At 46.1% G+C, this 25,249-nt stretch overlaps 1 protein-coding gene and 2 long non-coding RNA genes across 3 annotated transcripts; 1 reads left to right on the top strand and 2 right to left on the bottom strand.

Moving 5' to 3' along the window:
- Positions 1–1,977: 1,977 nt before the first annotated feature.
- KLHL42 (kelch like family member 42) lies at positions 1,978–23,047 on the bottom strand. Its single transcript, XM_036454989.2, has 3 exons — positions 21,705–23,047; positions 10,815–11,008; positions 1,978–4,960 (listed from the first exon to the last, which is right to left on the bottom strand). Exons 1-3 carry the CDS (start codon positions 22,580–22,582, stop codon positions 4,509–4,511), a joined length of 1,524 nt encoding a protein of 507 aa, XP_036310882.1. The 5' UTR covers positions 22,583–23,047; the 3' UTR covers positions 1,978–4,508.
- LOC123653168 lies at positions 4,351–25,086 on the top strand. Its single transcript, XR_006742813.1, has 3 exons — positions 4,351–4,429; positions 12,870–12,879; positions 25,076–25,086. It is a non-coding gene; the product is annotated as an uncharacterized LOC123653168 (long non-coding RNA).
- On the bottom strand, positions 16,585–18,121 carry LOC118728477. Its single transcript, XR_004990907.1, has 3 exons — positions 18,111–18,121; positions 17,467–17,468; positions 16,585–17,073 (listed from the first exon to the last, which is right to left on the bottom strand). It is a non-coding gene; the product is annotated as an uncharacterized LOC118728477 (long non-coding RNA).
- Positions 25,087–25,249: the final 163 nt, after the last annotated feature.

Raw genomic sequence — 25,249 nt, 5'->3', positions numbered from 1 at the left:
TTAGCTACATGGGCTATAGTGCCTAGTAAGCATCCTATATAATAAAGGGGTAATATGCAAATCGACCGAACAGCGGAATGACCGGTCGCTATGATGCACACTGACCACCAGGAGGTAGACGCTCAATGCAAGAGGTGCCTCCTGGTGGTCAGTGTGCTCCCACAGAGGGAGCACCGTTCAGCCACAAGCCAGGCTGACGGCTGGTGAGTGCAGTGGCAGTTAAGGGAGCCTCTTCTGCCTCTGCAGCAGTGCTAAGAATGTCTGACTGACGGCTTATGTCAGCTCCCGACAGGAGCAGGCCTACGCCATCAGTCAGACATCCCCTGAAGGCTCCCAGACTGCTAAAGGGTGCAGGCTTAGCTGAGGGACTCGCCCCACCCCTCAAGTGCATGAATGTCATGCATCAGCCCTCTAGTTTTTAAATAAAGAAGATCACATAATTTTTTCCCCCAAAATTAAAGAGGTACAGAAAAGACTATGGAACATAGTGAGGAAAAAAAGCATACCATCAAAAACAAAAGTATGATGTTCAAATTTATAGAAAAGCTATTTCGCGTCTGTTAGTAACTCACTAATGGGCAGATTGGACCAGGACTGAAGAGGCAGCCAAGCCAGGGGCCCTGTGTGCCTGACACAAGTGGACATCTTTGAGGGTGCTCTATCGTTATGATTGCGGTGACCATTTTCACAAGGTGGTAGGCTCTTCAAGGTCAGAGATGTGGCATATTGATATCTGTATCCCCGGTTCTTAGCATTGTCTTTCACGTGATAGACACACAGTAAACATTTCTGGGGACTGGGTTCAATGCCTCCTTGCTTTCAAAACCGTTTTTTGAGAACTACCTATTCACCTAATTCATTCAGTCCGCTAAGGCGGGATGAAAAATAGGCTTCATCTCCCTGACGGACGGCAGTGGATGCCTAGACGTGGTGAGGATGTGGATTCTACAACCGAGTCCTGGTACAGAGGAAAGGAGTGCCGCCTTGAGAGAAGGATGGCACAGATGCTCCAGATGCCCCGGCCCCGGCTAGAAGGCATGGAACACTCACCCATGTTACCTTTCTGTGGCTATGCTGCTTCTCAGATGCTCTGCTCTAAACCATTGCTCACTGCACGCTGGCTGACCAGAAAGGCCAAGGCCTTGCTCCTCCAACTACCTATGCCGCAGCAGGCAGAGTCACGCCTTTACCTGGAAACTTGAAAACACAGCATCCACAGTGCTCAGTGAGTGAGCGTTTACTGAAAGAGAACAAGCATTATTTTCTTGATCGTTTGCTTGAGATTTGTCTATCTCAGTATGACTTTAATTGATATCTAAGGCATTTGGAATTACTTGAGATTTGGGTTCCAAAATAAATGGCAGAGTTACAACTCTCTTTGGTATTCAGGCGCAATCTTTATCTGCTTGTTTCCTTCTAGTATCCATAACCTTCTCAGTACTTCATGGTTATGACTGAACCAACACTGTTGAAATAACCAACTCTCACCCATTCACCCCAAAAACTTTCAAAGAACACGAAAGAGAGAAGCCTCTGAAACTAAAGGTGTTGAAAAGAGAGCCAGAAAGAATGACAGAAAGAACCAGTAACGCCCCTCTCTCTACCAGTCCACGCTCAGGCTCAGGACTTACGCTGCCATTCAGACCCTTCTCAGTGAACAAGGGGGCTTCTCGCAGGGTGGCCACCATGGGGAGCCTCCCAGGAACCCCCTCTCCATAATGGGAGGTTAGCACTCCACAAAAAGGATCTCAGAGCCGAAACCGGTTTGGCTCAGTGGATAGAGCGTCGGCCTGCAGACTGAAAGGTATCAGGTTCAATTCCGGTCAAGGGCATGTACCTTGGTTGCGGGCACATCCCCAGTAGGGGGGGGGGGGGTGCAAGAGGCAGCTGATCAATGTTTCTCTCTCATTGATGTTTCTGACTCTCTATCCTCTCTTCCTCTCTGTAAAAAAATCAATAAAATATATATTTTAAAAAAAGTATCTCAGAAAAGAAAATGCCTTTAGAGAAAGGAAGAAAACCAAGGGATAATATCAAAGAGCAAAATCCTGGAGGTGAGGGGAGATTTTCAAAGCAACATCAGTTTTCACATAGGTAATCTTCACTGGAACCTTGGCCCCAACACGGAAACAGAGCTAAATTAAAATGACCCTCAAAATATCAACACAGCTCATGTGCACTGCAGGAAGGAGGGTGTCCCAATCCACTGGTCCATTCCTATTGGACATTCCACCTTGCACACACTGCTGGCAGTCCAGAGCAACAAAACCTTATGAAAAGTCAGCATATCTTAGAGAGAATTATAATATCCCAGCCTACACACACACACACACACACACACACACACACACACACACACAGTGAGAGAAAGAGAGAGAGAGAGAGAGAGACAGTGAGAGAGAGAAAGGGGGGGGGGCACATGTACATACAAAGCAAACCTGATTTATAAAAAGAGCTTTGTGGATTAGAGTATGCCTTCCCTTGGGCCAAGAATCTAGTTGTTGGAATTAGGAAAACGGACCCAAAGAATGTAATCAGGAAGGGAACTAGTTGGCAGGACTAACATTGTTCATATAATATTTACAAGCTAATATCCAATTGCTCATCTAGAACTAATTCAACTGGCCAGAATCTTCTAAATGCAAAATGTCAAGCCTTAACAAGTTAAGCTCTGTAGCAACAGAAGTTAACACTATCTAAAATAAATTATATTTTTTAAAATACATGTAATAAAATTATAGGTCACTAGAAATTCAATTCTATAATGAATATAAAGTAATATAAACCTAGTGTTAAAGTACCATTCCCAGGAAGATTTCAGCGCAAAAAAATAAAAGGCTACATATTTGAGAATAAACGGATATGGCTTAGAAACCCTTAAATAGATTTCTGAGTACTGAGGGGTGTTCTATCATAGGACTAGTTGGTGACAAGATACAAAGATCTGTCTCCACAATAAAGGCTTACCTCACTTTACCTAGCAGTGTTCCTGAAAAGTTGTGCAAATAGTTTTTACAGCCAGACCCTCATTTTAAATATGCCAGGCGGCCACGACTGTAGACACCCTGGAGTGAGCCCTGGAAGACAGGCACTGTTGAAGCAGCGGCTCCCGAGACCCCGTCTGCACGTGGGAAGCATCTGCGGTGATGAGCTTGCATGACCCTGTCCGCTTTCCTGCCAGCTCTCCTGGAGGGAGGCGCGCTAACTGGAATGTTAGGGTGGAATCCAGTGCACCGCTGACCTGGTTCCGTTACAAAAGATCAGAGAAGTTCAGAAAGTGTTTTCCAATCAAAACAAATTTCCTGTAAGTATGTGTGTCTTTTTTAAGAAATGCTGATCTATGATGGGCAGAAGCTTTTATCCACTGTTAACTGACTTATTAAAAACACGCAACTGCTTGAACTGGGCTCCCTAGGATTGAACAATCAAGTAGAGCTCCTTACCCAACTTCAGAAATAGCCCCAGCTGCCACACCGCCTCTGTCGGAGCCTCGTCCCCGCTCTCCAGCGCAAGCCGTTCACAGCTTCCCTCACCCTACCCCACCAAAGCAAAGCGTGAATTCAAAGGCTAAAAGTAAATTAGAAAGATGCTTGGTCTAAATAGGATAAGGTTATTATTATTATTTTTTTAGTCTTAAAAAGAAAGAACTAAGTCAAATACATTCAATCAAAGTAACTCTTAAAAGGTGGTTATTTTTCTTATTGGGTGCTTTCTTCCCCTCTGAATTTACGACTCCACTTTAAAATATATCAATATATGGATGCATCCTTCTAAATAATATATCCTCTATTCAATAAGCAATGCAACTTCTCTGGCCATATATCTGCTACCTGCCACATAAATGAAATAAGGGCTTATATCTGCCTATTTACTCAGCATTTTATAATTGCAAAATAAGACTGGAAAAAGCACTGAGGACGTTTTTATGCAAGTTTTGGAGGCTTGCAAGGCTTCACTGTAGAGTTCCATCACTGTATGTTTCCTGGAAGGTAGTGTGCAAATAAGGTATCTGAACATTATATGCATGGTTATAATTGGGGGAAAGGTGGAAACTATAGTGTTAATACAACTGTTTGTCAAGTAAATTAATAAACAACAATAACAACAAAAAAACACTCTCACTTACGGTATTAGGATATTTCAAGTGACTGAAATGAAACAGATTTTAAAATCATCTTTACCATTCTCACCAATTACTGACTTTGGCCCTTTACGAAGCAAACACAATGCATCTTCTTTTCAATGATCAGTTTTAGTCACTGGCTCACGGTTATCCTAGCTGGATGAAAACATGGTCATGGGTTTGCTCCCATAATTTAAAAACCAAATAATTAAAAAAATAATAGTGTTGGTCTCTCTTTCTCCACAAGTTTTCAAGTAATTAGTTCAAGTAAGCTTATTTACAGCTGTTGTCTATGTGACCTATGAAGTCAGCCTCCCTGGAAATGGAGCCCTAGTCTCATTTTTTGTCTTGAACCAGGCTTCTTGTAACTGCTAAGCCGCTTCAGTCATGTTTCCGTTTTATTGGGCAGATAAAGAGAGGACACCAGCAGGTTGTGTCCAAAGGCTGGAAAACGCCTGAATGCTTCCCAGCTGTCGGCGAAGATGTTGTACTTGAGGAACACGCGATGCTCCAGGCTGGTGGACAGGGTCACGTCCCTGCTCATGATGTAGATGCCGTCGTTGTGCAGCGCGCAAGTCAAGTTGAGGCCCGACTTGGACGTGTTCTCCTTGAGGTAGAGCCACTGCCGGGTGACAGTGTTGTAGGACTGCACGGTGAGCATGTCCTCGCTCTGGCTGCTCCTCCGGTTGGGCCCCAGTTCGTGGAGACAGCCCCCCACGATGTAGATGGTCTCCTCCACCGACACCATCTGCTGCTTGCGGATGTGGACGTCGCACGTTTCAAAGAGGGTCCAGATGTCGGCGGAGGGGCAGTACTGCAGAATGTTCATGTTCCGGTCTGAAACGAGAAAAGAGAGGCCAAATCTGACACGGCCACGAGTTACCACCACCAGCTGCCCAGGCTGTGTATCACCGACCTCCCCCCCCCCCCCCCCCCGATAACCTGGTGCACAGAGGCAAGCAGAGGCTGGAAACACAGTTTTGTCAATGGCTGGGAGGAGATCCGTTTAGAATCGTCCCCACTCACTTCGCATGCACACACGTCCCCGCCCTGGGATGTTCTCAGAATCAGTGAGACCAGCGAGGTGAGAAGTTGTGATCTGGGCAGGTCCCCTGCTCCCTGACACCCTCACACTTTTTATTTATTTATTTATTTATTTACTTTTAAAGACACTTCTTTTTTTACGTCTATCTTCTGATTCTTTGACAGAAGCATGTTGGATTTTTTAATATATATATATTTTTTTTTATTGGCTTCAGAGAGGAAGGAAGAGGGAGAGATAGAAACATTAATGATGAAAGAGAATCATGGATCGACTGCCTCCTGTACACCCCATACTGGGGATTGAGCCTGTAACCCAGGCAAGTGTCATGACTTCCTGGTTCAAAGGTCGATCCACGGAACCACGGCAGCCGGGCCCTTACACCTTTTAGAACCACCAAGCCAATCAATGTAAGGAGAATCGGAGCCTCAGAAGCGTCATCAATACCTACAGACTACTGACTATGTAATACAGACCGGCTGAGCCCCCAGCGATCTATTCTTGACAATGGATTCCACAAAACCAGACAAGTGAGCAGGTTTCCTACAGGCTGTCAAAAGGACAGAAAATGTCAGGAGAAATGCAAGTCTCACCTCTGGCTGTCAAACCTTAGAATCACTGGCCATTCTACTTCCCAACTCTTAACACAGAGACACACTGACAAAGGCCCTTCCCTTCCCTGGCCCATTTCCCAGGAGACAGCCATGGTGTGGATAACATCAGGCAGTGGAAGAGACTGCTGGCTCTGACATTACTCTGAATGAAGGGGAAGCACTGCCTGCTCTCTTTTTAAAAATGCGTGTGACATGTAAAATATTTAGTTTTGCCCTACCAGAGAGGCTCAGGTGGTTGAGCATCCTTCCGTTCATTGAAAAGTTGCTGGCTGGATTTCTAGTCAGGATACAAACCTGGGCTGTGGGTATGATCCCCAGTTGGGGAGCCTACAGAAGGCAACCGATCAATGTTTCTCACACTGATCTCGCTCTCTTCCTTCCCCTCTCTAAACATGTCCTCAACTGAGGATTAAAATTATAATAATAACAAATAATAATATATATCTGGTTTCATTTTTCTTTTCCTTTTTCCTTTTCTCCTCTAGGAAAGAATAAATAGACTATTTTAGCCTCACGAGGGGAGAGAGGGAAGTGCCGAGTTATCAGAAAGAATGAACTTCTCGTGTGTTGTGTTTTATTTTATTTTATTATTTTTTTAAAGTATATTTTTATTGATTTCAGAGAGGAAGGGAGAGGTAGAGAGAGCTAGAAACATCAATGATGAGAGGGAATCATTGATTGGCTGCCTCTTGCACGCCCCCTACTGGGGATCAAGCGCACAACCTGGGCATGTGCCCTTGTCTAGAATTGAAACTGGGACCCTTCAGTCCGCAGGCTACCGCTCCATCCACTGAGCCAAGCCAGCCAGGGCTGTGTGCTGTGCTTTAAAAAAACAACACAATCTATCAGTGTAAGACAGCTCAGCGGGGGAACTGACAGTACGCACAAGTGGACAGCATTCCCACGGCTGCGAAAGTGGGAGCAGTGGGAGCTGCGCTTCTACCTGAGCCAGAAGGACCCGCCACAGGGCAACAGTTAAAGAGCTCCACCACGAGGTCCGGTGCCAAGACAAGTGCCTGCACAGGGGGCCCAGAGGGGATGGAGAGGAGACCAGCCCAGACCTGCAGGGGTTTCAGAACTGCTATAGCTTAAGGGAACTGTCCTCCTGTTTCCCACCCACACTAACCCCGCCCCCCAACCCCCCAATATTTTTTTTTAATTGCAGCTTTTGTGACAAAGCTCAATCTAGGAATCAGCCCCGGGAAGCTTGGTTGCTGATCTATCAGAAAGTGCTCCTTAGTAACTTGGCTTCCCACGGCATGAATGAAGGACTTATTCTGGTGAAGCATCAGTCTTTCTCAGTTCCAGGTCGGAAGGTCCTTCCAGGTCTCCTGTAAATGTTTTCTCTCCTCACCCAACAAGGCTCAGACCATGAGGAGGTGGTTTTGAGTTGGAGGAATGACCTTTTCTCTTTTACATGCAGAGTTGATTCTGACGTTTAACTAATTACCCTTCTTCCCTTTAGTAGTTACTGCTACTTTCGAATGAATTTTTTTTAAGTCTTTAGTGCCTGCCCAAGAATTATAATAGTCAAATAACTATCATAAAAATCATGAACTATAACTTTTCTGAGTTTTGAAAGTCTCACCTAATGAAGTCAGCAGGCTGAGAACCCAATTTGAAGTCCAGAGCGTTTGTGTGTGTATTTTGTGTGTGTGTGTTTTTCATAACAATTATGGTTTGTTTTATGTACAAAGAACTGTTAGGAAATGCTGGGAAAAGGCTAACCAGTGGAGAGGGCAGCTTCAGCGTACAAGGGACGGCCCTGCCCTCTCATCTTAGAAAACTCGTTTTCAGCGCTTACACAAACATCCCTCCATCCACCTCGCCTCACCATCCCATCATGGGCCTTTGGCTTGGGGAACCTGGGACAGGAATCACAGTGGGTGGCCCGAGGGAAAAAGGGTACATTCGCCATGGCTTTTGAAACTAGAAAACACACAAGCCGGGGTTTTCCAGGTCAGATCTAAGGAACACTGGCTCAGCCAGGGTCACGGAAAAACTGGGCCATCTCCCAGCAGGGCACTCTGGGTCACGGTGCGGCCTGCCAGGCTTCACAGCTCCCGCTCGGGAGGGAGGCCCGGAGGTCTGTGTGCGCAGGACAGCCCGCCGGGCGCACGCTGTGTTACAACAGCCAGAGGGGAGGCAGAATTCTTGGAAATGTTCACGAGTGACTAGCTGTACTTACTGTCTTCGGAGAAAAGACACAGACACGGGGGTACGTATGCGCACACAGGAATTCTCAAGAGGCTACGGTTTACTTAAGCACATAAAGTTGGCCACTGCAACCTGAACACCAATGTGGAAGATGAAAGAATTGAGCCCTAGCCAGTTTGGCTCAGTGGATACAGCACTGGCCCGTGGACTGAAGGGTCTCCGGTTCAATTCCGGTCAAGGGCAGGTACCTCAGTGGTTGGCTCGATCCTTGGCCATGGTCAGGGAGCGCATGCGGAGGCAGCCAATGGATAGGTCTCTCTCACATCGATGCTTCTCTTTCTCTGTCTCTCCCTCTCCCTCCCACTCTCTTAAAAAATCAAAAGGAAAATATCCTTGGGTGAGGATTAACAAAAGACAAAGAAAAAGAGAAAAGGATTGAGTGCTAGGATTCACCCTTCCCCCATTATTTGTAAAGGGAAGCTGGTAATTACCTGGTTTCCCTGAAAATAAGACAATGTCTTATATTAATTTTTGCTCCCAAAGATGCCCTAGGTCTTATTTTCAGGGGATGTCTTATTTTTCCATGAAGAAGAATATGGTACACATTTATTGTTAAATGAAAATAAAGGAAATTTATTACCTGTATACGGTACGGTAGTACGGTAGTTGTCAACACAAACCAGACAAACTGTGAATCCTACAGTATCAAGAATTTACTCATTTATTCAATGACAATCATGTCATCATCTTCTGGAACATCATCCTAACAATCCAATTCCTGAATTTCCTGGTGAATTTCTTGTGACTCCATTTCTTTAGAATCAGTGGACCAAATCTCTCATGTTTATCCTGGGGGGGGGGCCTTATTTTTGGGGGGATGCCTTATATTTCACTCAGAAGGAAACCTGTAAGTAGGTCTTATTTTCGGAGGGTGTCTTTATTTTCGGAGAAACATGGTATCTTCAGTGGAGAGTCACTAGGGAGGGACACTGGGAATAGCTCCTGGGTGGAACAGGATAAAAACCTGGGTGGAGTGGGAAGCTCACTGTTTCCCCTGCAGTGCTCTTTGTCACTGCCTCTTAAATGTGCAGGCAAACACACCGCTGGTAGTGAGTGAGCTGCATGGTGGCCCTCAAAAAGATACGTCCACCTCCCAACCCCCAGAACCTTGGAATGGGACCTTTTTTGGAGAAAGGGTCCTTGCAGGTCATCCTGGATGACTCAGGTGTGCTCTGAATTCAAGGAGAAACGTGTTCTTGAAACAGGGCTGGAAGCAGCAAGAAAGGATTTTCGCCCTGGCCGATGGCTCAGTGGGTTGGAGCACCATCCCATGTTCCACCAAAAATTCACCAGCTGGAGTCCTGATCAGAGCCTAGACCCAGGTTGTGGGTTTGACCCCTGGTTGGGGTGCATCTGAGAGGCAACCAGTCCATGTTTCTCTCTCACATCCTCTCACATGTTTCACTCCCTCTTTCTCTCTCTCTTTTTAATATCAATCAAAACATACTAAAAAGAAAGGAAGGATTCTCCTCTAGAGCCTTCTGAGGGAGCGAGACCCTACCGATACCTTGATTTAAGACTTCTGGTCTCCAGAACTATGAGAGAAAACACATTTCTGCTGTTTCAGGATACACGTTTATGGTCCCTGGTTAAATCAGCCACAGGAAACTAAAACAGCACCCACCAGCCTCCCCACCAAAGCATCTGTTTAGAGTTCGCTCTAAGAAGAATTAATGATAATTTTTTAAAAAGTGAATCAGATCCTCATAAAACACCTTTCGTTCAACTTCTTCCTCTAACATCAATCTCCAAAACAAGACGCAGTTGGTTATGGTGAAAAGAATGTTTGTCCCCTGTGCCTGTATCAGCACGTGGACTTCTGTCCTGTACTAAGTTACATGTGGACGCCTACAGCTTCATGAGCCACCAGCATCACTCCCCCAGGCCTGTCCTGCCCATGTCACACCACAGAGAAGTGACAGGTTATCTCACCCTGTCAAACAAAGTGGTCCCTGCGACTCCAATGTGGCCCAACGTCCTAGTAGTCCAGTTACTCCTTTTCTGAAAATTCTGGACATTCTACAGTCAGACAGAGCAAATGAAGAAATAAATCTCCTTGGAAACAACAGCTTTATGGGGGAGGCGAGAGATCAAAGGAAGGGCACCTCCTCCTGGTGGCCCGCCATTGCCTTTCTCCCCACAGCCAGGCCGTGTCCTGCCAATAAAGCCTGTGAGAGGCCTCCTGCTACGAAGAGCCGTATAAAACCTGCTGGAGGAATTTTTATCTCCAAACTGATGAACCATCAAATGCCCACCAACAATGTGGAAAACACATATGCACAGTTTAATAAATAGCAGAACCACCTCCCACCCGCCAGTCAGAAAAGAACTGTCTCTTGCTCCTCCTACATGTGTAAGCAACAGCGGAGAGCTGCGTTTCAGGATCTGCAGCTCCTATGCTTGTGCTCAGGAAGGGAGCAAATGATAACAAATCTCTGCAAAGCTGCCTGGCACTGATTCCATAGTGTTGCATGGGGGGGGGGGGGGGGAGAGGGAGATTCATGTGTGTTGGTGGAAAGGATGGGAATGTCCCAGCCAAGTCATAAGATGACAAACTATACGGCCAGCTTTCCAGAGCAGAAATACACATTTTCTTCACCGTTCTCCCTACCCCGTTCAGAGGCATCAAAGGCCCCTCCTGTCCAAACCACCCTGTCACACAGGACCCGCTTCCTCCTGGAGGTGTGAGTACACAGGACGTCATGCACACGATCGCACTTGTGTACGCCGGAGTGTTTCCTCTGGCAGCCTCTGCCCTTCCCCGGCTGCCTGCAAAGCTGACATAGGAGAGGACCACTTACGTGGCCCCTTCACTTACCTTTGGTCGTATATCCTCCAATGACATAGATTTTCCCCTTGCACTCGCACGCAGAGAACTCAGCCAGAGGATTGGGTAAGGGCGCGACAAAATTCCACGCATCCTGCTCGGGATTGTAACACTCGACATTGGACACGACCTGCCCGCCGATGGCGTAGAGTTTATAATTAACGGCCACAAGTTTGAAGTTAGACCTGAAAGACAGAACACAAGGGTTCACAAAGCCAGTTCTCCTGGCATGAACTTGTTTTAAAGAAATAAGACGACGGCAGGAACTGCCGAAGCAGAGCGGGGAACGTGTCAGACGGCAGGCGGAAACCCGCTGTTCATGTTGGGTGACATCCTGCCTGGGACAGAGGAATGGCCAAAGGGCATCTCAAATCTCACGCTGGTCCCCAGAAGGCTACAAGAATGGTGCAGTCTCCAAACTTCAGCAACTGAAGGTAAGCATTCAATATAACAAGAACTGATCTTGCTCAGCCTTACACCAGAACCAAAGTTACCCTGTTTACTAAACTCTGTTTACTAAACCTTCTTTTCAGGAGCAAGACCAAGTGTTAAGGGAGAAAAGCACCCACTCCACACCCTTGTCTTTCTACTCAGAATGTTTACCTCAGTTTTCCTACTACGTGGGTAGGCTCCATCTGGGGTAGTCACCAGCACTGCTTACACAGACAGGGGTATGCAAAGTGTGTTTGCTGAAGGGCGATTCAGAGACCCCCTTGCCAGGAGCACACCAAAGAGATTGCTGTTCCTTCCTCCTCCACAGGAGGATATCTTATATGGTGCTTCAAAACAGGTAAGGTGGGCAGGTAAGCACTGAACTGATTAAAACTATTTTGATCCAGCATTCTTAGGGTACTTACACATGTTAACAAATACTTCTATCAACAAGTGCTCACCTATCATAGCGTGAAATTATTTTTAAAAAGAGAAATACACTGATTTCAAGCCCCCTATTCAGTAAGAGAATTAAACGCTGCTCATAGGCTTCAGTACGGGGAAGAAGAAACATTTGGAAACGCTGGGCCAGTCTACTGTCTCGAGTTCACAATAGTATGAGCAGCAGCATGATGCAACAGAAAGACCTGGGGTGGAAATCGGAACACCAGGTTTGAGTCCCAGCTCTGCTGATAACCAGCTACCTGACTGGGGCCCAACCCTTCACTTCCTCCTCTCTAGCTTAGGGGTAATATCCAGCACAGAGTAGTCAAAACAATTAGAGCAAACAATTGATCAGAAAATACTACACCGAGATAAGATACTAGCATTATAGTTTCTCCATTTTCTAGTATCTATATATATAAAAGCCTAATATGCAAAGTGTCCCCTCGGGAGTTCAAAAGACTGGGAGTTTGATCACTTGCTGTGACATGCGCTGACCACCAGGGGGCGGTGCAGAATGAACTAAGACCTCGGCTGGCAGCTGGCAGCCAGGGAAGGGAGGCCCCAGCCAGCAGCCACTAGGGACCCTACCCATGCACTAATACTGGGTCTCTTGTATGAAATAAAGAGACTAGACCAGGTGAATTTAGAGGCCACGTCTAACAACAAAACAATAATTTCTTCAAAAGTAACAATATCCAAAGAAAGAAGGGGACAGAGGCTTCACAGGAGCGAAGAATATAAGAGGGTAAACAAAGAAGCACAGTGCACCAGGGAGCATGCCGGACCTAAAGGTGTTTGATAAACACTAATGCACTAGGACTCGGGACATCTGTGAGTGATAGCCACCTACTAAAAAACTGAGATTTCTTAAAGCGCTTGTAATGTTTATACCTAAGTAAGATTTAGTTTTGCTTTTCAAATCAGAGAGTGAATAGAGTCCTCTTCATCAAGAAGCCCATACTGTCTATTAAACCCAGCCAGCCATTCCATGTTTCATGCCAACAGACCTCACAGAGGCGGCAACTACTGGGGGGTCCCTGATTCATGTTGCTTACTTTTCCTGCTGCCAATGGTCCTTAAAATCTGACCATGATGCCCTCTCTCTGCGTGCAAATTTGGGGAACCAAGGGAAATAAAGCTTGTAAATAAGCACTAAATTTCAACCAGCCCACAATTTGTTTTTGCTCCGCGTTAGGTACACAGATAGTAAATTTTGTCAGATCAAAACAGTTCTGAGTATTCACCCAAGCAGCATCATTTGTCCTGAGCAAACATGCAAAGGGCTTCTTTTTGAGGCTGAATGAATAGGCAGTTAAAAGCAAATGCTATCTCTCCAGACCCCAACATGCTCGAATTCACTTGAAGGGGAACATTTTTTCTACAATGAATTTGTGTCCAGATGAAACTGCCACCCCAAAACAGACCTCCTAATGAAGAGGCCTACTGCTAAGGGGTCTGAGCCTAGGCTTGTACAGGTAAATCTCGGCTCCACTGCTCAACAGCTATGTGACCATGGACATGTCATTGGGCCTCAGTTTCTCCACCTGTGAAATGGGGATAAGAAGAGCACAATATTGCACGTGGTTAGGGTTGAAAAGCGTCGTCACACCTGCAGAAACAGGTCACTTAGAGGAAATGCTTTTCTGCAAGTCCTACGCCTGAGTTTGTCCACTTCAGGAGGGTCGGTTTCTCATTGGTCAGCTATTAATACAACTGTTATTGGCTGTGATGCACTCTGGTATTCTGCACAAGGTGCTCTCTTATTCATAAATTCTTGTCATTTACCGATTTTCTGAAAATAGTTCCAATTTTTTAAAAAAAAATAGTTCTTCTATTCTTCATTTCCTAAATGGTAAAGGTACAAATTCAAGCTATCAATTATTTTAAAATTATGGCCTCTGCAGTATTTTTCTTAATATTGATCCCTGATTCAGGAGGCAAAAAGAATTTTTAAAACCAGGTAATTTGTTGGAGCTACATACTTCACTTAGTTATAGTAAACAGGAAAAAAAAAAAAAAGTAAGAAAAATTCAATGATTTAATTTCTACGTCACTCAGAAGAAATACAAAGCTCTTTAAATCCTTAAAAGCTAGCCCTGGCTAGTGTGGCTCCGTGGATTGAGCACTGTCCCATGCACTGAGAGGTAGCTGGGTCAATTCCAGTAAGGACATTTATGCCTAGGTTGTGGGCTCGATCCCCAGGAGGTACCCGATCAATGTTCTCTCTCACCAATGTTTCTATCTCCCTCTTCTTTCCTCTCTCTCTCTAACATCAATAAAAAACATATTCTTTTTCAAAAGAATATCCTTGAAAGCTAAGTTATATAAATCATGATAAACACCAGCGCACAAATATCAATGATTGATAGCTGTATACAACTATAGGGAGGCAGAGTGGCATAGAGTACTAGCCCTGTGACTAACATGCAAGTTAGCTGAATTCAATTGGCCTCAGTTTCCCCTTTGAGGAAATGGGACCAATAACAATACCTAACTCACAGAGATGCTGTGGGCATGAAATAGGAATTGACATCTAAAAGCTGTGACCACAGTAAGCAGTGATCACAATATGCTGCCCAGAGTACCAGCTCAATTCACTGCTATGAATTGCATGTTACTGTTACAGTGAAAATCAGAGTGAAATGCCAAGGTCCTTTCTGAGCCATTCAGAAGCGGACTGTATAGTCTCTGAACCCTCCGGATCCTTCTGCCTCGTCTCTCCCCTTCTGCTGCCAACTTTCTGCCACTTCTTTATGTATTAGCTTCCCCCGGGGACCAGGAAGAAGAGAGGGGAGAGGTTAGGAAACAGAATCAGTCATGGTTCCTACCTATAACCATCTGAGAAACGTCAGTGCACAAAGCAATTTAAACTATTGGCCAAAATTATATTGGGGGGGGGGGGGGGGGTGAGGGGTGAATAGGCACATAGCTTGCTTGATTTCCCACTACTCTCAGGCTGCACTGAACATTAACCAGAGTACAAAATCTCCTGATGGCTCCAGGACTCTAGAAATGCTCTAAAATACTAAACTTTGGCTCAGAGGGCAGGGGACAGCTAAGGCTGACAACTCTGACACCACCTCTGCCAGGAGACTCTTCAGTCTCTCTCCCAGCCTTGCTGTGGTCACACGCCGATCAGGACACACCCAACTCCAATTTCACAGCAAAAGTGCAGGACAACGGAAGGGACTAGACTCAGAGTAAGGTGACCAGACATCCTGCTTTTGGAGGGACAGTCTCAATTTTTAACAATTTTTAACAAAAAATCGGGACTGTCCCGCCAAAAGCGGGATGTCTGGTCACCTTAGGCAACTTTGGAAATAGAGAAATTAATAAACTGACCCTGGCCACAATGCCAGCTTCTGCAAGTTATCACTAATTAACGTGGTGGGGAGGGGAAGCAAGCAATTTTGTGAGCGCACAAGCTTTTACATGTGAAGAGCTATGTCCCAACAATGCCCAAGATCAAATCCACATTCAGACCAAGGGGCAGTATTGCTCACCTGGGCTTCAGAGCATCCTCTCAAAGAGTGATGGGAACTCACTGCCATTTTCAAGTGTGTGGGCACAGCCCTGACCATTTATTGTTGTATCTGCTGCTGGTCATACAGCACAATGCTCTCCAGGGTGCGAAGGGCTTTATAAAATCTCCTAAGCCTAGGGTTCTTGGCTGTCCTTCATTAAGAATCTGGGATGGCCAAAACCGGTTTGGCTCAATGGATAGAGCGTCGGCTTGGGGACTGAAGGGTCCCGGGTTCGATTCCCGTCAAGGGCATGTACCTTGGTTGCGGGCATATCCCCAGTAGGGGGTGTGCAAGAGGCAGCTGATCGATGACTCTCTCTCATCGATGTTTATAACTCTCTATCTCTCTCCCTTCCTCTCTGTACAAAATCAATAAAATATATTTTAAAAAAAAAGAAAAGAAGAATCTGGAATGGTGGCCCTGTTCAGGGCCTGGGGAAAGCAGGCTGCTCTGCATTTGACCTCTGGTCAAAGTAAAACAGTACAGATCCGTCCCACAAGCCATGAGTCAAAAAGCGAACAGAAATGCTGTGTAAAACCTGCCATTTTTACTCAAGGTTCTGAGTTCCCTGCAGTGTTTCTGAAAACTTGTGTTGGATGCATTAGCCAGAAACAAGTGGGCTTCATTTATACTTGTCTCATCAATTATAAATTCCTGCAGCCAGTAACTGGGTCCTCCTTGTTGTTTATCCAATGGTGACAAGAAAAATACTGGATATAAAGGCTGTGGTGAATCTGAAGCACACAGGATAAAATTCTGAGAAGCAGCACAGCGCCATAAAATACCTATGCTCCGTTTCTTGGAAGAAAATACTTTTTAAAAGGAAATTTTTAAAATCTGAATGAAGATGATCACTGCTGTAACTTGTAAGCTACCTAAATAGTTATTTAAATAGTACTAAATAACTAAAAAGCTGTCTAAATAGTACGTATTCAATAGGTACTTCCATTTTTGTTACTATTCCTAGTAGATACTTTGAGCAATCTACTTAACTTCAGGTGCCTTAGTTTCTGCTTCCATGAAATGGGAACCTGCCTAATATAGCCCTTGTGAAGAATAAGTGAGATAATACATGTAAAGTAGGAGGAACAGTAACTACCCTGTTTCCCCGAAAATAAGACAGTGTCTTATATTAATTTTTTCTCCCCAAGTTGCGCTAGGTCTTATTTTCAGGGGATGTCTTATCTTTCCATACGCTAGGTCTTATTTTCGGAGGATGTCTTATTTTCGGGGAAACATGGTAGCACAGACTAAATACTCAATTAAGTGTTACATATTTGTTCAGCTATTCTAAATAAGTATAGTGACTGTTGTAAGATTAAACTGTTCATTAAAATGTTACATTTTAAATGACTATCAAATTATACATTGGCTTTTATTACAGTAACATAAAAATCTATGCCACAATTCAACAAACCATGAGTTGCACACATCTATTATTTTTTGGACACCATCTTAACAGTAGGAATATATAAGTGTTGAATAAGTAATTAGACTCCTTTGGAAGAGAGAGAGAGACAAACATAAACAAAAAAAATTTCAATGCAAAGTGGGATTGTGCTGGAAGAACACAGAGTTTGAACCCAATTGAGAATTCAGGAAGGGACTCTTGGTTGACAGTATGTCAGATCTGAGTCAAAGTTGAAGGAGAGAAAGAAGGGTACACATTCCAATAAGGCATCCATAACCAACTAGAAAATATCACTTAAAAAAGTATCTCTGTAGGAAAAATACAGATGCTACAAATATAATAAAAGAAACTTTTCATGAAGGACCAAAAGACCTAAATAATTCCTGGACAAAGAAACCATTTTTCAAGCTGGAAAAATATTATAAAGCTGTGAATCCTCCTCCAAATTAATCTAATGCTACATAATCCTAATCAAAATCCCAACAGGACTTGACAAGCAGACTACAAAGCTTATCTGAAGATATGCAAGAAGCAGCCAAGAGAATTAAAATAAAACAAAACAGAACAAAGGAGGCTTTGTCATACTAGACAAAAAAATAAGATAAGGAGAGGGTGGACAAAAGTAGGTTTACAGTTATTTGTATGGAAAAAGATATGCTGGTTATGATTATTATAATAGCTTTCTTAACACAAAAGAATGTCACTCACAACTATAAACCTATTTTTTGCCCACACCATAGATTATCAAACTACCATAATTTTAAAAATGTGTTATTGATGCAGGAATAGCAGAACTGCCGATTTAAAAACAAGAACATTAGCATATGACAACTGGTTTTGCAAATCATAGTGTGAAGGATTAAGGCCTCTGGGATATTTAGAAAACGTGTTAAAACCTCACACTATACCTTAAATAAAAATAAATCCCAAACAGATTCAGATCTAAGTGTAAAAAGGCAAAATAAAAAAATAGATCATGAGATAGATGAATATTTATATATTTTTAGTTTGTAGAATCCTTTCCTACATAAGATAGAAAGCTCAAAGAACACATAACAAATTTTACTGCAAAACATTTTAAATATCTTTATATAAGAATGTACTTTAGCCCTGGCTGGTTTGGCTGAGTGGATACAGTGTTGGCCTGTGAACTGAAGGGTCCCAGGTTCAATTCCAATCAAGGCCACATGTTTTGGGCTTGATCCCCAGGAGGGGATGTGCAGGAGGCAGCCAATCAATGATTTTCTCTCATCACTGATGTTTCTATCTCTCTCTCCTCCTTTCCTCTCTGAAATTAATAAAAATGTATTTTTTAAAAAGAAAAGAATACACTAAAAACTTTAAGCCCAAAACTAGAGCCTGCACTTGGTTGGGTCTGCAAAGTTTTTCTTGTTATTGTTGACTTATTTGTTTTTTTAAATGGAGTAAGCTGCCAACATTTTAAAAAGTCAGGATATTTACACATCTGGCAACACCATTTTTCACTTCCATTTGGCAATACTGTAGCCAGCTGTGGCTGAGAGGTGGAGCCCTCTTGTGGTGGGGCAGCAGCTCTCAGAGGTTTATCCCACCTCTACTCATTGACTTTACATCCATGGTCACTTCAGGCATTTGTGAACCTTATGATAAAAGACAAGAGACTAATATCTACATATATAAACATAACAAAATAAATATGAAAAAGATAAACAAGCCAATTAAAAAAAAATTAGCAAAGGCCACTTACAAAAGTATGCAAATGGCTGATAATCGTATGAAAAGAATAGTCTCTCAATCAGAGACATTCACACCAGGTTTCCAGGAATTTGCCATGTAGAAACTCACATATGCCTAGATGTTCAATATAGCATTGTTTATAATTGGCAAATGGAAGTGATCTAAATGCTCATGAATAAGGGAGAGATTAATTACATTATGGTACATCCACGGGCTGAAATACTACATAGCCATTAACATGGCTGGGGGGGAGGGGAGGAGGGTCTGTTTGTTGATGTAGAAAAAACTGTCAGCCACAGTAATGTTAAGTGGAAACATCAAGTGCTATAATAATCAGCATAACTATCAATTTGAGTAAAAATATACATGTAGGTTATAGGTACACCCCCCATGTATATCATTTTCCCCTATTAACCACTATCAATGTATTTATAGAAAAAACTACACTAATAAAAGAGAAAGATGCAAATTGACCATACCTTCGCAACGCTCACCCACAAATCAGGAATATACAAATTAATCCAACAAAGAAAGCAGATTAACTTGCATACACAGACGCTGAGTGGCTGGGGGTGGGACGCTTGTGTCGTCAACATGGCAACGACGCAGGCGTTCTGCAACGCCCCAGCCGCTCGGGCCTCTGGGCAGCGTGGGAAGGCAGGAAGGCGGCTCCACCTGAGCGAAGGCAGTGCCGGCAGCCAGCGGACGGAAGGGCCATTCTTGCACGAATCTTCCTGTACTGGGCCTCTAGTACATTTATAATTTATAAGTATTGATGTGTATTAAAAATATATAAGTATGTCTATAGATCACATGTGTCAAACACAAGGCCCGCGGGCCAAATCCGTCCCGCCAGGCCTTGCAATGTGGCCCGCACCGCGCTGTCATCACTGCACTCCGCTGCGTTTCCATCACAATGACAGTTTATGACTGTTCAGTAAACCATTCGGCCCGCGATTAAGGCTGGATTTTAGATTTTGGCCCCTTCTCTGATTGAGTTCGACACCCCTACTATAGATAGACATGTTTTACTCTATAATTTTTCATGTCATTTGCAATTTTTCTAAGCATGAATTCAGGCATTACTCAAATACTTTTTTTTTTTTTTTCAAAGAGGACAGAAAGAATATTCCTTGGTGACTACCAAAGATTTGTCAAGAAAGAAAAGAATTTCATCGCCGGGACCGGTTTGGCTCAGTGGATAGAGCGTCAGCCTGTGGACTGAAACGTCCCGGGTTCGATTCCGGTCAAGGGCATGTACCTTGGTTGCGGGCACATCCCCTGTGGGGGGTGTGCAAGAGGCGGCTGGTCAATGTTTCTCTCTCATCGACGTTTCTAACTCTCTGTCCCTCTCAATTCCTCTCTGTGTAAAATCAATAAAATATATTTTTTAAAAAATTTAAGAAAGAAAAGAATTTCATGAGGTTTAGTGAGAGAGTTGTGGAGCAATGGAGGCGTGCTGAGCACCAGTTGACACAGCAGAAGACACGTGTGTCGAGATGACAGACAACCTGCTGGGCCTTACACCCTAGTCTGAGCATCACTCATAACCACTGAACGTTTCTTTGTTGCTTTAAGTAAAGCTCCTAGAATTTGTTTAAAAATAATATTCTTGTCCAACTGGAGTGGCTCAGTGGTTGAGCACTGACCTATGAACCAGGAGGTCACGGTTCAATTCCTGGTCAGAGCACAGGCCCAGGTTCCTGACTCTATACCTAATGGAGGGCATATCGGAGATAGCCAATCAATGATCCTCCTTCATTGTTGATGTTTCTCTCCCTTCCTCTCTGAAACCAATATCTTTTAAAGAAATAATAGTAATAATATTCCTGACATCAAATTTTAAATATGAAGTCATCTTAGCGGTATAAATAACACACTAAAAAGGGGCTGGAAGAAAATATGCTAACCTGTATATGGATGGCGGTTGCCTCTAGGAAGGCGGGAGTAGCAGTGATAGCCTTTCTGCGTCTTTACCATTTTCCTTTCTCCAACTTTCTAGAATAACTACATAGTAGTTTTCATCATTAGAAAAAAGGAACACTACCAAAACTGGTTTGGCTCAGTGGATAGAGCATCGGCCTGGGGACTGAAGGGTCCCAGGTTTGATTCTGGCCATGGGCATGTACCTTGGTTGCGGGCACATCCCCACTAGGCAGCTGATTGATGATTCTCTCTCATCGATGTTTCTAACTCTCTATCCCTCTATCTCTTCCTCTCTGTAAAAAAAAAAAAAGCCAATAAAATATATTGAAAAAGAAAAAGGAACATTTACCAAAACAAACTTTACACTAGAGTAGAAATAAAGCTAGTGTTCCCCATGGCCTGGCCCAGCCCTCAAGTGAAGTAAACATGTATAATGGCTTCCCCATCCCTGTTCAGACTTCCTTTGACAAGTGGGGAGTCCCCTGACTCCTTGCTCCTCACATCAGGGCAGGAAACATGGGGGTGCCGGAGATGGATACAGGTGGACCAGAAGAAAAGAGCATTCTTGTATTCTTGTCCTTTCTTGGGTTCCATTGATTCTTCCCCCACTTCTGAACAGCTCTGGGTCGTCTTGGGCCCTACCATCTTTATTTCCTACCACCTCTTCCTGTATCTGCTTTGCTCCTGTTTTCCTATTCCTTTCCTGACTCCTTTCTCTACCCTCCCACCTTTTCTCTTCCTTTGTCCAAGTCACCCAAGTTCATATTGGGAGGGTTTTGCAGGATGGGAAGGGAGAAGGTTGGGGTGGATGGGAATATTCTAATAGGGTAGGCGACCACTTCCAGACTCAAGCTTTGGGTCAATAACGATGGCCATCTGGGGAAGAGGTGAGATGCCAGATAGAGGATACAAAATAAGAAAGACAATCCTATACAGGTAATAGTAATACAATCCAAATATCATCTCCTGATCACAGATTGGTGCTCCAGTGTGGGAGGCTCAAAAGTCACTGACAACATCAACAGACAATCCCCCAAAGTCGGCGTTATGGGTTACTGCCCAATGTGTCACCATGATCAGAGCCTAAAAAATAAAATAAAATAAAATAAAATAAAATAAAATAAAATAAAATAAGGTAAAAATAAAAGCAAAATTAAAGGACCGTTGTAAGCATCTTAGGAAGCTAAGATGCTTTCCCCACTGGGATCTAGTCCAAGGATGCAACTGGCCTACAGACACAATACCTGCAAGGAAACCACTCAGCCTGTAGACTTCCTTGGGGCCTCTTCTTCCTTTAAAGGTCTCAGTTCCTTGGGAGCTTTGCCAGAATCCACCTCCCACCTCAGCACAGCCTCCTGTGACCGCCCAGCAAATATTCAGGGAATGGAAGGGGAGGCAGCAGCGCCCTGCTGGGTGGGAGCTTACCTCTTCTGGTTCATGGAGGCCACCTGGAGCCACTCGTTGGTGCTGGGGTTGTAGGAGTGCGCGGCGGAGATCTCCTGGCTGGTGATCCTGTAGCCGCCCACGATGAAGAGGTAGTTGTCCAGGATGGCAGACCCGTAGCCCCGGACGTTCACCAGGTCGGGAGGAAGGTTGTTGGCCAGCGGGAACCAACGCTCCGTCATCTCCTCGTACCTGAGCATGGACGGGGGCTCCCCCTGGTAGGGGTGCGGGGCCAAGGGCCCCCCCAGGAAATCCCCCAGGGCCACGAGGACGGGCGTCCCCGTCATCCGGGCCTCCCTCAGCCTCTGCTTCAGGCTGACGTCCCCGGGGGCCTGCGCGGGGGAGCCCAGGAGGTGGAACTGGGGCTTGCACAGCACCTCGTGGAAGTGGACCACCATGAAGCGCAGGCAGGCCTCCTGCAGGTCGGGCAGCCCGTACACCTGCGCCAGGCGGTACAGCTCCAGGCAGTTGGTGAGCCGCACCTGGGACAGCAGCAGCTGCAGCAGCGACGTGACCTGCAGGAAGGAGGCCGCCTCCACCAGCTCGGACAGCAGGCCCGCCTCGTCCAGGTCCTCCTCGTCGGCCGCGCCGCCGCCGCCCTGGTCCCCCCGCGGGCCCAGCAGCCAGCAGCCCTCGCGGGCGCCGCCGGCGTTGATGAAGTCCAGCACCAGGCGCAGGCCCGGCGCGCTCAGGCCGCGCAGCTGCTGCACCTCGGGGCCGCCCGCCTCGGCGCGCAGGGCCTCGCGCATGCCGGAGCGGTAGAGCGCGCGAAAGTAGTCGCTCTGCTCGATGAGCTTCCTCTTGCTCACCGGGTAGCAGCGGTCCTCCAGGCGGATCTGCACCATCTCCTCGGCCGACATGGCCGCGGGGGCCGCGGCGGGGCCCGCCAGCTCTGCGCGCTCGCCTCTCCTCCGCCCCGCGCTCGCCGGGTTCCGGCTGGGCGCGCCGGGGGCTGGCGCCAGAGGAGGAACGGGGGAAGGGGGAGGAGGAGGAGGAGGCGGAGGCCTGCCAAGGGCCGCTGCTCCCGCCTGCGCTCGCCCGGCCGATCTGGGTGGCGAGGCAGCCCCTCCTCCTGGGCCCGGGCGCCGGGCTCAGTCGCGCTGCCCCCGAGCGGCGACCCCGTCCTCCGGGGCGCGCTCAGCGCCAGAGAAGGGCCGGCGGGCGCGCGGCGGGCGCGGGGAGGCGGCCGTCCCCGCGGGGTCCGACCCGGGCCCGGCCCGCACCTCCGCCCACACCGCTGCCGCACTTCCGCCCGCAGGACCTCTGCGGCCCGCACACCCGCGCGCTGGCTCCGGCTCCGGCTCCCCGGGAGCGCCGGCGGCTGCGGCCTCGGACCCGGACTCGGTGGCGGCGCGGGAGGCGGGAGGCGCGGCCCCGCGGCCTCCCCCGCTGGCCGGGCGCGGCGGCTCTGCAGTTGCGGGGTTTGCGGCGGTGCTCGCCCGGGGACCGGAGAGGAGATGCGGCCAGGCTGCTTTTCTCTTCCAGGGCAAGACGAAAAGCCGAAGGGACTGGCCTGGGAGGAGAGGGGTGAAGGAAGTCCGGGGTCCAGGGAGTCAGCAAAGCATCACTTCTGGGTTCGCCCCTCGGGCCCAGCCCCGCTTCGTGTCCGTGTCCAGGGGGGCTGAGGCTCACTGGCCGCCTCCGATCGGGTCGCGTAGGTGGCACCCACAGCGGAGCCTTGGGCTTGTCATTGTGGAGGAGCCATCTTGCAGAAAGTCCGGCCAGCTGGCAGCAGGTTCTGCGGGGCTCGGAGCATGGGGTGCACCCGATATAAAGGCCTGGGAAGCAGGAGAGCATGTATTTGCTGCTGCTGCTGCGGCTGTGGCCCGTTATCCGATTTGTTTTTTGTTTGTTTTTTTTGTTTTTTAAAAAATATATATTTTATTGATTTTCTTACAGAGAGGAAGGGAGAGAGATAGAGAGCTAGAAACATCGATGACAGAGACACATCGACCAGCTGCCTTTTGCACACCCCCCACCGGGGATGTGCCCGCAACCAATGTACATGCCCTTGGCCGGAATCGAACCTGGGACCTTTCAGTCCGCAGACCAAACGCTCTACCGCTGAGCCAAACCGGTTTCGGCCCGTTATCCGATTTGTGCTATTAAAAGAAAGAAGTACAGCTCAACTAAAGTTAGACCTCGTGCCTTCTTTTAAAAATACTTTCTAACATATAGGAAAGCCATTGCTTTCCCTATTTCGGCTTGTTGGACTAGCCATCAGGAAATGATGTCTTTGGGCAGAAAGCCCGGCTACTTTGCTCCTGTTGGCCTAAAGAGGCGTCTTTTCTTGCCACCCGGTTATCCTTTCTTCCCCTCCCCCACAGCCCTACCCTCACACACCACTAACTACTCAAGGTAGGACCACTTGTTCTTCATCTTCCCTCACATTGCGAATAGAAAGCTCACCCCCGAATAATACAAAGGACCTCGAATAATACAAAGGACCTCGCGTTGCCATGAGATATGAATTAATCCTGGGGAGGGGCAGGATTGGGAGGGAGGAGGGGTGGTTCACTCTTATCTTATAAAACACCCCTGAAAACTTTCCCACACCAAGATTTGAGAAACAACCATAATAGTCTGTAACTTGGGGAGAATATGTGTTTTTCTTTTTTTTATGTGTTTGGACATCGTTTTTATTATTACAAGCTTCAGCATTCTTCTTGAATGACAAGTTGTTAAATAATGCCTTCTTAATAAGTACAGTTCCCCTGTTTCGATCAGAAGATACCTCCAATGCTGATTAACACTTTAACTTAGGATGGGGAAAGTTAAAAACCAGAGAAGAAAGTCCTATCTATAAAATAAGAAATTCTCTCCACACATTGTTTGGTTCCATTTGTGTTTCTCTCTCTTTGTAACTTAGCTGCTTCACAGTAAGGTGATGACACCCATTATTTTCTTTAAAATCCACCATGAATAAGCAACTAAAATTTTAAAGGCATAGAAAAAAAAAATCGAGTAGATTCTGGCCTCCCTGGAAAAGGCGAAGGAAATAAAGATGGATTTATGACTTGCCTCTGAGATTCCGTGAAAAAAAACGTCTAGCTTTTCACCTTGTTTCCCCTGGCCTTTGTCATCCCTAATAAACGTCATTCTCACATGGACCTTTCCTGCTTGTCCTCAATGAGACATTCTAAGGTTCTTAGGGGGGTGAGTGACCATGAATTTAGCAACTGCGTTGGGAAGATACAGTGTCATGCTCAGAACCAGGCCTGCAGCTGCGGACCTTGTGCCGGGAGATGCCCCCTGCATCCAAGAGACTTGGACCTGGGATGTGTTTGTGCCTCCATCAGCGACAATGCCAGGTTCAGTAACCAGCCCAGAACAGGCTCTTAGTCTCTCTTCAGCCCCTTTAGAATCTTTCACCAATGGCACCTTTGTTTCCCTGCCGTCATAGATATGCCTCCGACTGGTATTTTCTTGCCTTTGAAAAACACACCAAAAAAAAAAAAAAAAGTCACAGTCAAAGAATGATGTGCTTTAGAAAGGCAAATCGTGCGCTGGTAATATTATCAGAGCAA

This window comes from Pipistrellus kuhlii, unplaced genomic scaffold (assembly GCF_014108245.1).
Source record: "Pipistrellus kuhlii isolate mPipKuh1 unplaced genomic scaffold, mPipKuh1.p scaffold_m20_p_3, whole genome shotgun sequence".
Classification (NCBI taxonomy): Eukaryota; Metazoa; Chordata; class Mammalia; order Chiroptera; family Vespertilionidae; genus Pipistrellus; species Pipistrellus kuhlii.
Note: the sequence above shows the minus strand (reverse complement) of the source record. Positions and strands in the feature narration are given on the sequence as shown.